Consider the following 11,552-nt stretch of genomic DNA (forward strand, 5'->3'; position numbering starts at 1 on the left):
TATATATTTTTTATCAAAGTGCCCAGCCCCACAAACTGCTGCAGGAATCAGGGCGATGCTCAGCTGTGGTACCAGGAGACCCAGCCTCCTTGCTATAGATGTGGTGGTGTCGTAGCAGACATGTTTGTCTCTTCCTCACCAAATTTTGCAAATCGAGAAAGCTGTGAAATACACAGGTCACAAAATGCATCTTTCAGCAGCATGAAGCTTGGAAATGTCTTGCTCCTCTGTGGAGTATTTCTTGCCAGATATCTTGTGCTTGCTAGAAGCATCTGGTCCAGCCATCAGCTGACACCAGTGGCCTCTCCTGAATGGGCTTGTGAGCAAAGACAGCTCCTGCTTTGCAGCTGCTGGATGGATTTGGGTGGTTTTCCTTCTGGTGATTTTCTACTCAGAGGAGCAGACAGTGTTAGTGCTGGGATGCTTCTTCCCACTCCATCACTCCATCTTTGGGAAGACCAGGAGTCTGCTTCATTCACACACACTCTTAACTGCCACATGCTTCGACTTTGCTCATCTAATTAATGCCTTACCTTCAGAGTGAAGTGTCCAAGTTGCGCCGCGCAGTGCTGGGGGTAGAAGGAAGGGTATACTTGAACCTCCACACACCTTTAAATTCTCCCCCAGCCTGGCATGGCCAACTTGAAAATCTGGGAAATTAATTAAGAGTCAGCATCCTGACTTTCCCTTTGCTGTTAAAGGAGAAAATAGCTCCCTGCTGTAAAAATCTGCTTTGTAACACCTGCAGCAAGTAGATTTTGTGACAAGCTCTCAACTGAAAACCTCTGCAGATACAAACCCCTGAGATACAAAGCTTGAAATCCAAGAGAGGTAAAATGACCTCTCTCGGACACACCTATGCCTAGGCACCTCTGTAAGGAGTGTGTAAAGAATACTATTCATGCTTGAACTTCTTCCATCATTGTGCTTGGGATTTGGCTTGCACGAGACCTTTGGACAACAAGATATTGAGACATTTCCTTCTTTTACAGAGTAACCTCAAAGCTATTAGACCCATCTACTGAGAAAGCTGTAGGACTGCACTGGTTTACAGCTTTTCCCAGTTCACCAGTGCAAGGAGCTCCCAGATTACATGGGTACTTCATGACACTTGTTTTTCCTCAGCCAGCAGCAAGATGCAGCTAATTCTCTGCCTGCTGCCTGCTCCACATGTGACTCTCTGCTCCTGGCTCTTCATTAGTGGTTGACTTCTGGCTAATTTTCCCATTATTTTTCCATTCAAAGGAACAGAATTCAGATAATCTCTAGGCTGAAATAATAGCAATTGCAACAAGAAAAGTAGGCAATTGTATCTTGTCTCTGACGTCCCTTATCACTGTGTTTATCTCACAGATAGCATGTTTGCAGAGACCATGACCACTGCCCGTCTCAGCTCTGCCCGTCTCAGCACTTGCCTTCCTCAGAGCAACCATGATTCAGCCAATTTCAATAACAACGAACTGGAGAATAACCAAGTGGTGGCCAAAATTGCAAACCTAAACCTAAGTCGGGTACCAGGACTTGCGACAGACAACCACATCATCCCCTGTTGCCCGAACCGGCGGCAACATGCCCATGGAGTCCCAGCCTTCCTGGACACAGACCTGCGATTCCATCCCACCCGCGGACCTGACGTCACCTTTTCTCAGGACCGGATGGTTGCATGCACCAACTGGCAAGAAAGCAATAGGACTTTGGTGTTTTCTGACCGGCCTTTGCACATTGGTGAAAGCCTCTTTGTGGAAGTAGGACATCTTGGGTTGCCATACTATGGGGCCCTTTCATTTGGCATCACTTCTTGTGATCCGAGTACTTTACGGACAAATGAGCTCCCAGCAGATCCAGACTTTCTCTTGGATCGCAAGGAGTACTGGGTGGTTTACCGAGCGTTCCCGGTCCTCAACAACGGCGACATTCTCAGTTTCATGGTCTTGCCGAACGGGGAGGTGCACCATGGGGTGAATGGAGGCAGCCGAGGGATGCTGATGTGTGTGGACACCTCACAGTCTCTCTGGGTGTTTTTTACCATCCATGGTGTAATTAACCAGCTCAAAATACTGGGTAAGTGCAGCCAAATGGAATGATAATGGGGAGCACGTGGCTGGTGGAGTTTCCTGGGCCAGAACAGGAGCTAGGGGTTTGCATTCGCTGTGTTCTCTTTAGCAGGTGGTCACTGATGTGAGGAAGCAGCTCCTGCTCTCACCTGGTGTTTGCAAACAAGGATGTGTGAAACAGGATGGCTCTCGTGCATGTATGCAAGCCTATACAAGTACCCCAGGAAAAGATGATACTCGAGAGATAAAATAAGCAGCAGGCAGGGATGGCTGGGGGGACACAGCTGGTTTTCAGGTTGTTTTTGAAAGGAATTCTTTATAAACCCACTATTCCAGCCAACTGGAACTCCTGCCTTGGTAAGGGCAATGATTTTTGTGAGCACAGCTCTGGTTTAATCACGTGTGCTGCTGATAGATGATAATCTCTCCCCAAGCACTGCCACAGCTTGAGTATTAGATGTAATTTCAATTTTGATCTGTTGCTGGTGACCAGTTACAGTGCTTCTCCTTTCCTCTTGTTAAGGATTCTATCAGAAAAGCAGACTTCGTAAATCAAGTTTTTCTCATTTAAAGCAATGCCCTTTCCCAGCTGCCACTGAGACAATGGTAGCTAGAGGCCATTGCTACTGGAGAAATCAGGACCTTGGGGAAAGGACTTTACACCCTAAACAATGGATGTCAGATAACCTAGTGCTTGCTTTACTAATGCACTGATCAGACATTGTACAATGGCATAGTGAGGTCCAGGTCCTGGAGGTCTCATCCAAAATCATGCACTTGCATCATAATTAAAGGCAGCACTTAACCCAGCAGCTGGGCTTTACCCTAAATCACCCTGCATACGTGGGGTGGGAGCAACCCACCAAGCTGAGGGGCTGAGCTTTGGGTGTTCAATGGTGCTGCGGTGGGCTCAGCTCTCTCCTGTGTTTGCAGGCACTGTGCAGTCCAGCCCAGGGACCGTCTCTCCCTCAGGATCACCCGGTGGCTCACAGTATGACAGCGACTCGGACATGGCCTTCAGCGTGAACAGGTCGTCGTCTGCTTCAGAGTCATCACTGGGTAAGGAGAACCCGTGTGCCAAGACAGGGATCCGAGTGGGCAGATGGTGCTGGGGCTACACGAGGCAGCAGGGCAGGGTTGTGGAGGAGATGTTACATCTCCTACAAGGCCAACAGAAATAATTGGAAGGAAACAAAGTGGTGGGAAGATTTTCACGGCCTGAAGAAAGGCTGCGTGTTGCTTCCCACTTTGCCTAATGAAAGCGGTCCCTGCAGGGCTGCCCTTTCTGGAGCAGCAGTGCTGCAGTTGTTGGGGGAGCGGTATCATGTCTGGGGGTCTTAGAGCACCCAGACCACTGCTTTCTGCACTGCCAGGGCTCCACTGACAGAGGGATGCCCACATAACAGCTCACATGCTGGTGTTTGGGTCTCAAGCATGTGCTGCTGCCACCCAGCATGGCGGGTGAGATGCAGGAGCACCCTGCATGGAGCGTGGCTCCTTTGGGGAGAGTGGAGCTCTGCACACTCACATCATGAAATGGGCGTGCAAAATCACAGCCCTGCTTGGGGAAGCCCAGGTGAGCTGTGCTTGCCCCATCTGTAGAAAAGGGATGGGAAGCTCTGCCCAGGGCTGTACTTGTGCTACCAATTAGGATACACTGGGGTTTGTTTGGCCAAATGCACCAGGCAATGACTAAGGAAGGAAGAGCCTTACAAATTGACTTGAGTGTGTACTGTACAGTGTCAGACTTGCACTGTCCTGATGACTAAATGATCTCATTCCTTCCTCCTCTTTCACAGTGACCGCTCCCAGCTCCCCCCTAAGCCCCCCCATCTCTCCCGTCTTCCCCCCTCCGGAGCCATCAAGCAGCAAGAACGGGGAATGCACTGTTTGCTTTGACAGCGAGGTGGACACGGTGATCTACACCTGCGGACACATGTGCCTCTGCAACACCTGCGGTCTTAAGCTGAAGAAGCAGCTCAACGCCTGCTGCCCAATCTGCCGACGGGTCATCAAAGATGTTATTAAGATATACCGCCCGTAGCGCCCGGCTCGGGCGGTAGGAAGGGGGAAGACCGCTAGCAGTAACCATGCCTTTCCGTCCCTGCTTATGGGTTATCGTGCTGGTCAGTTGTTATCAAGTGGCTCGTTATCTGTGTTTCCTTATTTGATTGGTAGGGCACAATTCAGGGATCAAATTGAGCTGAGGATCACGTGGGGCCCAGAGGCACGGCTGCCGTGCCGGCCAGGCTGTGTGCCCATGGGCGAATCCGGAGAATCGCGGTCTGGATCCAACCCAGCTGCAAATGAGAAATTTCCCATGCAAAGGCTCTTTTTTTGCCTCCTCCTCTGGGGGAGGAGGCTCTTGCTGTGGTGCGTGTTGGGAAGGGGAGGTTGCCACTTACTTGGTCAGTGCTGGTGCCACTGGGCTTCCCAACCCCAAAACCCCAACACCTCTGGGCTGTTGCTAGATGCTTGCACTGTGGTGGGATAAAATTAGGACAAGGCCCAGTGGGAGGGTTTATAGTGGACAAAACTGATCTGGAAATGCCATGTTCATCCATGTAAGGGGAATTAGCTGAGGCCAAAATAGTAGCACAGACAGATTCTCTCTTGTTTGGGTTTTGCCCCCCTTGAGCAGGCTTCTGGGTCACGTAGAGAAGCTAGCCTGGCTTTAGATAAAGCAGCTTAGATAAAGCGGCTTTTGCTTTTCTGTTGCAGAGCAGGGACTTTTGGGCAGTGAGGCTGAGACCCATGGAGCAGCCACAGGGTAGCAGTGAGGCGCATGAGCCCACTGAGAGCCCCAGCTGCTGCAGCAGCAGTGATGGAGCAGCGACCAGCAGCAAAGTGCTGTTCAGGCACTGCCATATGGCTGGCTGCTGAAGCCATTGAATTGCAGCCTGTGGATGAGCAGGGTGTTTGGATGGGCACACTGCAATCCTGGCTTAGAAAAAGCACGGAGCTACCATCATCTGCAGCGATGGTGTTTGTCATTTCCAGGCACACATGCCTGTGTTTTCCTCTGCTCCTCTTTACAGGTGGTGTAGCTGCCATCTCACATTATCCTGCCTGGCTCACCTCCTGTAGCCCTTTACCTGCTGCCAGCACCGCAGCAGGGCTCAGCCTTCCTTCTGCCCACCATAGGGACTTTTTGGAGCCCATGGTGAGAAACTGATTTCTATCCCAGTCCCAGCAGGCTTACCTTTTTACTAGGGACTGTGTATCTGCTGATTTTACCTGCTCTTTCTCATGCCTTTCCAGGTTTCCCGGCACAGCTCCTAGCTGCCCAGACACTAGGTCCCAACAATAGATGAGAACTTGCTGAGATGAACAGGGACCTATCTCACTTGGCTTTACTTGGGAAGAGAAATGAAAAAGGCTCTGGGACTATTAGTAGATGTTGGGCCTTAAAAGGTAAATGGGTTTCAGCTGTGGTATTAGCTACAAGCAGCAGCAACCTGGATGAGCCAGGCAGCATTTGAGCATGCAGTATTGGTGCTGGTTTGAGGAGCTTGGTGTCTTTCCTGCTGCTCCTGCAGGAGCTACCCTCTATTCTCCGTCCTCTGCCCACTTGTGTGGCTCCTGTCCAGCCCTTCAGCCTGCACCTGGTTGGTCTCCAACTGGTCCAGGTTTGTAAAGAGGGGAAGAGAGAGGATGCAAGTGGTAGGATAAGAGAGGGGCTGGTGTCATTCTAGCTCGGTGACCATGTGCCACCAAGTGCATAGAAACAGCCTTCCTCAGAAGGGTGCAATTACTGCATTTTTGTCCAAAAAAAAAAAGGAAAGAGAGAATAGCAACCCCTCTATATTCAGGGTTTCTGGGCCCAGAGGGGCAGCCTGACATCGTTGGTGTCTGTCACCTTGCCTTGCCATTTACTCTCTCCTCCAAGATGCCGTAGCCATGGGTGCGCTGCCATCTCTCGCAGTGCCGATGGATGGTGGTGCTACTAGTGCTGCACTTGTTGCTGACTGGCACTTTGCCCCATCCCAGCCCTGCTCCACCATCAGGAGGGTACACTGAGGAGCAGCTCATCCTCCTCCCGCAGCGGCTGTGGCTGCCAGCTCACAGGGCACGGAGAAAACCTTTGTGTTTTTTTATCTTGAAGAGCTAAATAACATATTTATTCCGTGTATAAATGAGAGGCTGCTGTAGAGTGAGATCTCTCACCCACTGCCCTGCTGCATCGGCATGAGAGCCTTCTGGCTTTCCAGAGCCCTTTAGGGAAACTTGGCTCATGCCACTGGCTGTGATGCTGCCGAGCATGCCCAGCCCTCAGCAGAGCCACCGGCACTGCAGCTGTGGCATGATTTCACTTACACCTTTGCAAAAGGTGGCAGCGAGGGCAGCTCTCCAAGCTGGAGCTTTGTCCAGCCCCTTTGCCCAGGGACCGCAGACACTGCCTTCACAGAGACCTCCCTGGTCACGCCGATGGCAGATCGGGGTCTAGCTGTGGTCAGTGGGCACAGCACTAAGAGCACGATGACGGCAAAGTATGTGAGCATGGGATGAAAGGCCAGGTTGGGTTGGCACCTGCCTGGTGAGCAGGCTGCAGTGGGAAGCCTTTGCATGATGAGGAATTTAATGGAAGTTGTCTGAATCCACAGTGAATGATGCTAGCTTGGGTCTGGTCTGAGCTAGGAAACATCAGCAGCCATCCCTGGGGCTGCTGTCCTGGTTTCAGGGGTGTCTGGTCCCTTGCAGTGGGTGCACAAGCAGAGCCCATGTGCTTGGCTGACACCTCAGGTCCTCAATGAATGGCGCTAGTTGCATGCCTGGGGTGGGGTTTTTTTGGTGTAGCTTTCTTTCCTTTTTTGTGCTTAAATCCAGCAAGGAGAAATACTGGATCCACCCCAGGCTGTGTCTGAGCTGCTCGGGACACATTGCAAATGTTCTATTTTTGCTGTAGCAGCTGAGTCCCATTTCCAGAAGGGCAGCATCCAGAGAGACAAGCAAGGGAGGCAGCTCAGTGAGGGGCCATGCAGCGAGTGGGATGCAAGAGCAGTGGACACGTCGCCCTGCCTATCCGAGAGCAACAGGAATGTTCCAGAATAGGCCTCTTCTTAACAAAAGGATTTCCAGGAAAAGGTAGCCTCTTACAGATTTAATTGTTAGTACTCGTATTGCTATTTTTTTTAAACAGTCCAATGATATATGATTTGTACAGAAATCTGTTTGTGCCTTATAAGGGTGTCCGTGCACTTTTTATCCTTTTTAAAGCAAATTTTAAAAAGAAAAAAAAAAAAATCCGGGGGAGAAAATAACACAGATCAATGGTAGTTTTATAGAATTTTGTGTTCACTGAGAATCCTGCTTTTTTATATATATATTGGAGTGAAAAAGTGTTTTATTTCCATGGATTTCCCTTCCCTCTCCTCCTAACCTATTAGTTTAAAAATTTACGAAAGGAAGAAAGAAATAGAAGAGATGGAGGAAACTCTTTTACCTTCCCCCTTTCTGAGAAAGTTACTCTCCCGTTGTTACCTTTATGATTCAGTACTGTGACCTGTACATCATGTTGAAGCTGAATCAGATTTTGGACCTCTGTATTAGGCTTTTCAAGCAAATCATCTGGGGGACCTGGGGGGTGGGAGGGCATCGCACGAGGGAGGGAACTGCACTTCTACATGTCAGTGCTCTATAGCGTTGTGTTCAGTGCTGTGTGTTTTACTTTTGTCCATTTATCTGTTTTACATTAATATAATTTTACTTATGAAAACAATAAAACTTTGGCTCGTAAAGCGTGCTCCTGGATGTTTAACAGTGTTTGAACTGGAGGGTGAGTAAATCCTTTATTTCCAAAGCGTGGCACTATTAATACACAGAGGCAGGGCACCTCTGTTCAGCTCAGCTACCTCTGCTTCAGAAAAATCAATGTCAGGTGCTTCAAATACCTTGCATGAGCTTTGTGCTGCTCTTCAGAGGACACTGCACAGCGGCTGCACAGTCCCTTCATGGGCAGGGCAGGGTAGGGGGGATTCCTGGCTCATTTAACCTTGCAAAACCTTCAAAGTTGGGCTGCTCACTGCACTAAAAGCAGGGTGTCTGGTGGCAATGCCCTCTCCAAGTGCCCTGAATTCCTCATCCCAACTTGCACTATACCAAGCAAGGCAGCTGCCAGCCTGGCCCCGCTCCTGTGCCTTTGCTGGGGCTGTGGCAGCCTGGGGACCACGGTGGCTTGGCCAGGTAAGGGGTGATGCAGGCACAGACAGGAGGGCTGCTTTTTCATTTCTTCTTTTTGTCTTTTTTTTCTTTTTCTTTTTTTTTGTTTTTTCTGGTTTTTTTTTCTTAATTTTTTGTTTGTTTGTTTGTTTTTATTTTGGGGTTTTTTTGTTTGGTTTGTTGCACTGCCTGCCTCTTTATTTCACAAGCAGAGGCAGGCAGAAGGCTGCTCTTTAAGCTGTTTATATCTCTAAATGTGACCAGCTGAAGCCAGACACTAATCAGGCAGCCTCAGATGTGGTCTAAAGCAGGGTGGAAGAATCCATTCATAACTCTGCCCTGGCAAGAACACAGCCACAGTTAAGTGTTTGCATGAAAAATCTCACAAGCCGCAGGTGGCAAAGGAGCATGATGATGGCTATTTATGTCAAAAGGCCCTTTTATAAACTCTGCTGCCTCAGTTTACCCAGAGAGCTGATCCCTGCGAGCTGCCAACAGACTAATACTGCCAGTCTCAGGCCACAAGAGACTTTGCACCACTCTTAGCATTAGTGTAAGGCTCTGCTCCAGCTGCTGCTGGCCCAAGCCCTGGGGAGAGCATGGAGGACCACTGCCCACTCCCATCCCCTGCACCTGCAGCTCCCCTGCCCGCAAGTACCAGCCCAGACCAAACCTCCAGTGGATGAGAAGCCCCTTTATAGCATTCTCCCAGCTCAAGTGCAAAGCAATGCCCGATGACGCCCAAACCTCCAGCCCCGCTCAGGATCTGCATGGACTAGGTGGGTTATGGCCACCTGAAAGCCAGGGAATGAGTGGAAAAGGCTTACCTGTCCCAAGCTCGGCAGCAGTGAACTGAGCCAGTAGAAGATGCTCTTCCATGTCCTTTTCCCCCCTCCTCGCCCAGCCCTTCCCAAGCACTACATGTGTGAAATAACCACACACAAAGCCCTCTGCCAGTAGGCGCTTGGGCTCTGGGGTCTGATACCTACTTTTGCCTGAGCCCATCTACGACAGCCATTGTGCAGCACACCAGACATGCACCAGCCAGACACAGGTTCACAAGGGTGCTTGAAACCAGTCAAGCAGTTTCTGTTTATTTCTTAAAAAAAAAAACACCAAAAAACAAACCAAAACAAAAACACTAAAAAAAAACCCCAAACCCCACCAAATTAAAAAAGAAACCAACCCCATAATGGTGAAAGTATAGATAGGGCATTTATATGGCTACATCTATCTTCTGCTGACCCCCCTCCCCCCCCCATAATGTAGATTTATACACACTTACATAATATAGTGAGACAGACAAACAAATGGGCTTTGAGAGCCTGCAGGGTGCAGCAGGGACCTCTAGCCTGCCAGGGATACGCCAAGCTGCAAGGACCTCACAGCACCCGGTTCTTCTGCCCCCAGCCATGCTGATGCTCCCCCTCACCTCTGCACTGGTGGGGGGAAGGAGGGAGGTTGGTCTTTGGCTGCTGGAGTGATGCGCCTTGCAGCCAAGCTCAGGGTACAAAGTCTCCCGGCCGCCCTCCTCCTCCTCACGAGGTAGTCGGGGAGTTTGGCCGCATTTGATGTGCGAGGTACAGAGGGGAGGCACAGCCTGGCAGAGGGCACATATTGGATGGAGGGCAAAGCCCTGCCAGCCCCATGGCTCTCAGCATCTTCCTGACAGGAGCTGTTGTCCAGGCTGTGGTCCCTTTGCAGACGGAAGAGTGGTAGGAAGGGGTAAGGCTGGAGGTGTTGGCACCCTGCTGAGGGTCACCTCCTAGCTGGCCACTCACCTGCCTCCTTGGAAGCTCTTTGGGAACAAGGGAGAGATCCTGTCACACACTCAATGAGCCAAATACAGTACTTGTGTTAGCAAAATGAAGCACTACCAGTTCTGAGGTTCAGTCTGGGAGGAAAGCAGAAATAGCCCTCATTTAGTATGGAGGCCACAGAAATAGCGTTGTCCCCCCAAGGAAAGCTGGGGACAGTGAGGTCTCCGAGACAGAGAAAGGAGAGACACTTCTGAGATTAAAAGGCCATTCAGCAAAGATAGAGCAAGGACACAGTGCCACAGGGAAAGGACACACAGCCCTTCCAGCCAGAGCGGATGAGACACAGCTCCAGTCCCCTCCCCAGATACAGCAGGGGCTGGACTTTGCTGGCTTAATTCATCCTGTCCCCATTCCTTTCCAAAGCAAAAGGGATTTACTGGAGCAAGAGATTTGCAGAGACAAGGCATCATTGTTCCCCCAACCCACCCTGCAGCTCTCCCAGGAGCACATCAACACCTCGCAATGTGCCACGCAAAGAACTTTGTTATTGGATTGGGTTTCAAATGTATTGCTTATTGCCAGCTCAGGTGAGTCAGCCCCATCAAGGGCTGATGTGCCACCAGGGAAAACTGGAAGTGGGAGGAAGAGGAATCAGCTGCAGACTGGGGTGAATGAATTCCCACGGTTAAACACAAACCTTGGGGCTTCTGGATATGAGGCTGGACTGGGATGGTCAGGACTGCCCTATCTATCTGATCAAACCAGGGCTGGGACAAACTGCCCCATCACCTTCCTAGAATGACCCTGGCCTGAGGCACTACCATTTTCATTCTGTATGGACAGAAATAGCTTCAACTCCACGTTTCCAGGGTAGAAAATAGGGGACAGAGAAGGCAGTGAGCATCTGGGGGAGTGGAGAACACTCCTTCAATTCTGCCAGCCTCAAATTAAAGGGAAAACTATAATTTTCAGCAGCAAAACAATGTGGCTGCAGAGCTGCAGCTGCAGCACTTAAGACTTGCAATTAGACTAGAAAGGGCAACAGGGCTTGGTCAACAAGAAACCCACGGAAGCACTGGGTTTAAAGCTCTTCTGGAGAGAGAAATGCCCTAAATCTGCAAGTAGCCAAGCACAGAAGAGAAGAAAGCAGCACTGGGAAACAACAGCTCATCCACGCTCAATCCTCCTGTTAGGACAAGCAACACTGAGCAAGATTAGGCTACGCAGGCAGGAATGTCAGCATGGAAAAAAACCCAGGCTCTGCTTGCCCTGAAGACCCTCAAACAGCCCACCACGCAGGGTGAAAGCAAAGTACCTGGACGACAGGCAGATGGGGTGACAGACAAGGCAGAGAGCCCCTGAGCACCAGACACACCTCACAACTGGTTGTGATGAGGAGCTGAACTCCCACATTCTGCATTGCACTTGATAATATCAGCACCTACTGAAGGACCCACCTCCTGGCTGCTGCCCGCCAGCCCGGGAAGCTCTGTGGGTCATGGGGAACGGGTGGTCCCCTGTTAGTCCAACAGGCAGGGCAGTCTGTGTGGGAAGGAAAGCAAAGCATCCTTTTTCCAGG

At 50.4% G+C, this 11,552-nt stretch overlaps 1 protein-coding gene across 1 annotated transcript; it reads left to right on the top strand.

Annotated features, from left to right (window-relative positions):
• Window positions 1-1,353: 1,353 nt before the first annotated feature.
• On the top strand, window positions 1,354-4,098 carry NEURL1B (neuralized E3 ubiquitin protein ligase 1B; the record flags this gene model as incomplete). Its single annotated transcript, XM_010012349.1, has 3 exons — window positions 1,354-2,061; window positions 2,988-3,113; window positions 3,854-4,098. Coding segments are annotated over 3 exons (1,079 nt in total), but the record flags the coding sequence as incomplete, so codon positions are not given.
• Between the last annotated feature and the right edge of the window lie 7,454 nt (window positions 4,099-11,552).

Source organism: Nestor notabilis, unplaced genomic scaffold (genome assembly GCF_000696875.1).
Source record: "Nestor notabilis isolate BGI_N333 unplaced genomic scaffold, ASM69687v1 scaffold30713, whole genome shotgun sequence".
In the NCBI taxonomy this organism is placed as follows: Eukaryota; Metazoa; Chordata; class Aves; order Psittaciformes; family Psittacidae; genus Nestor; species Nestor notabilis.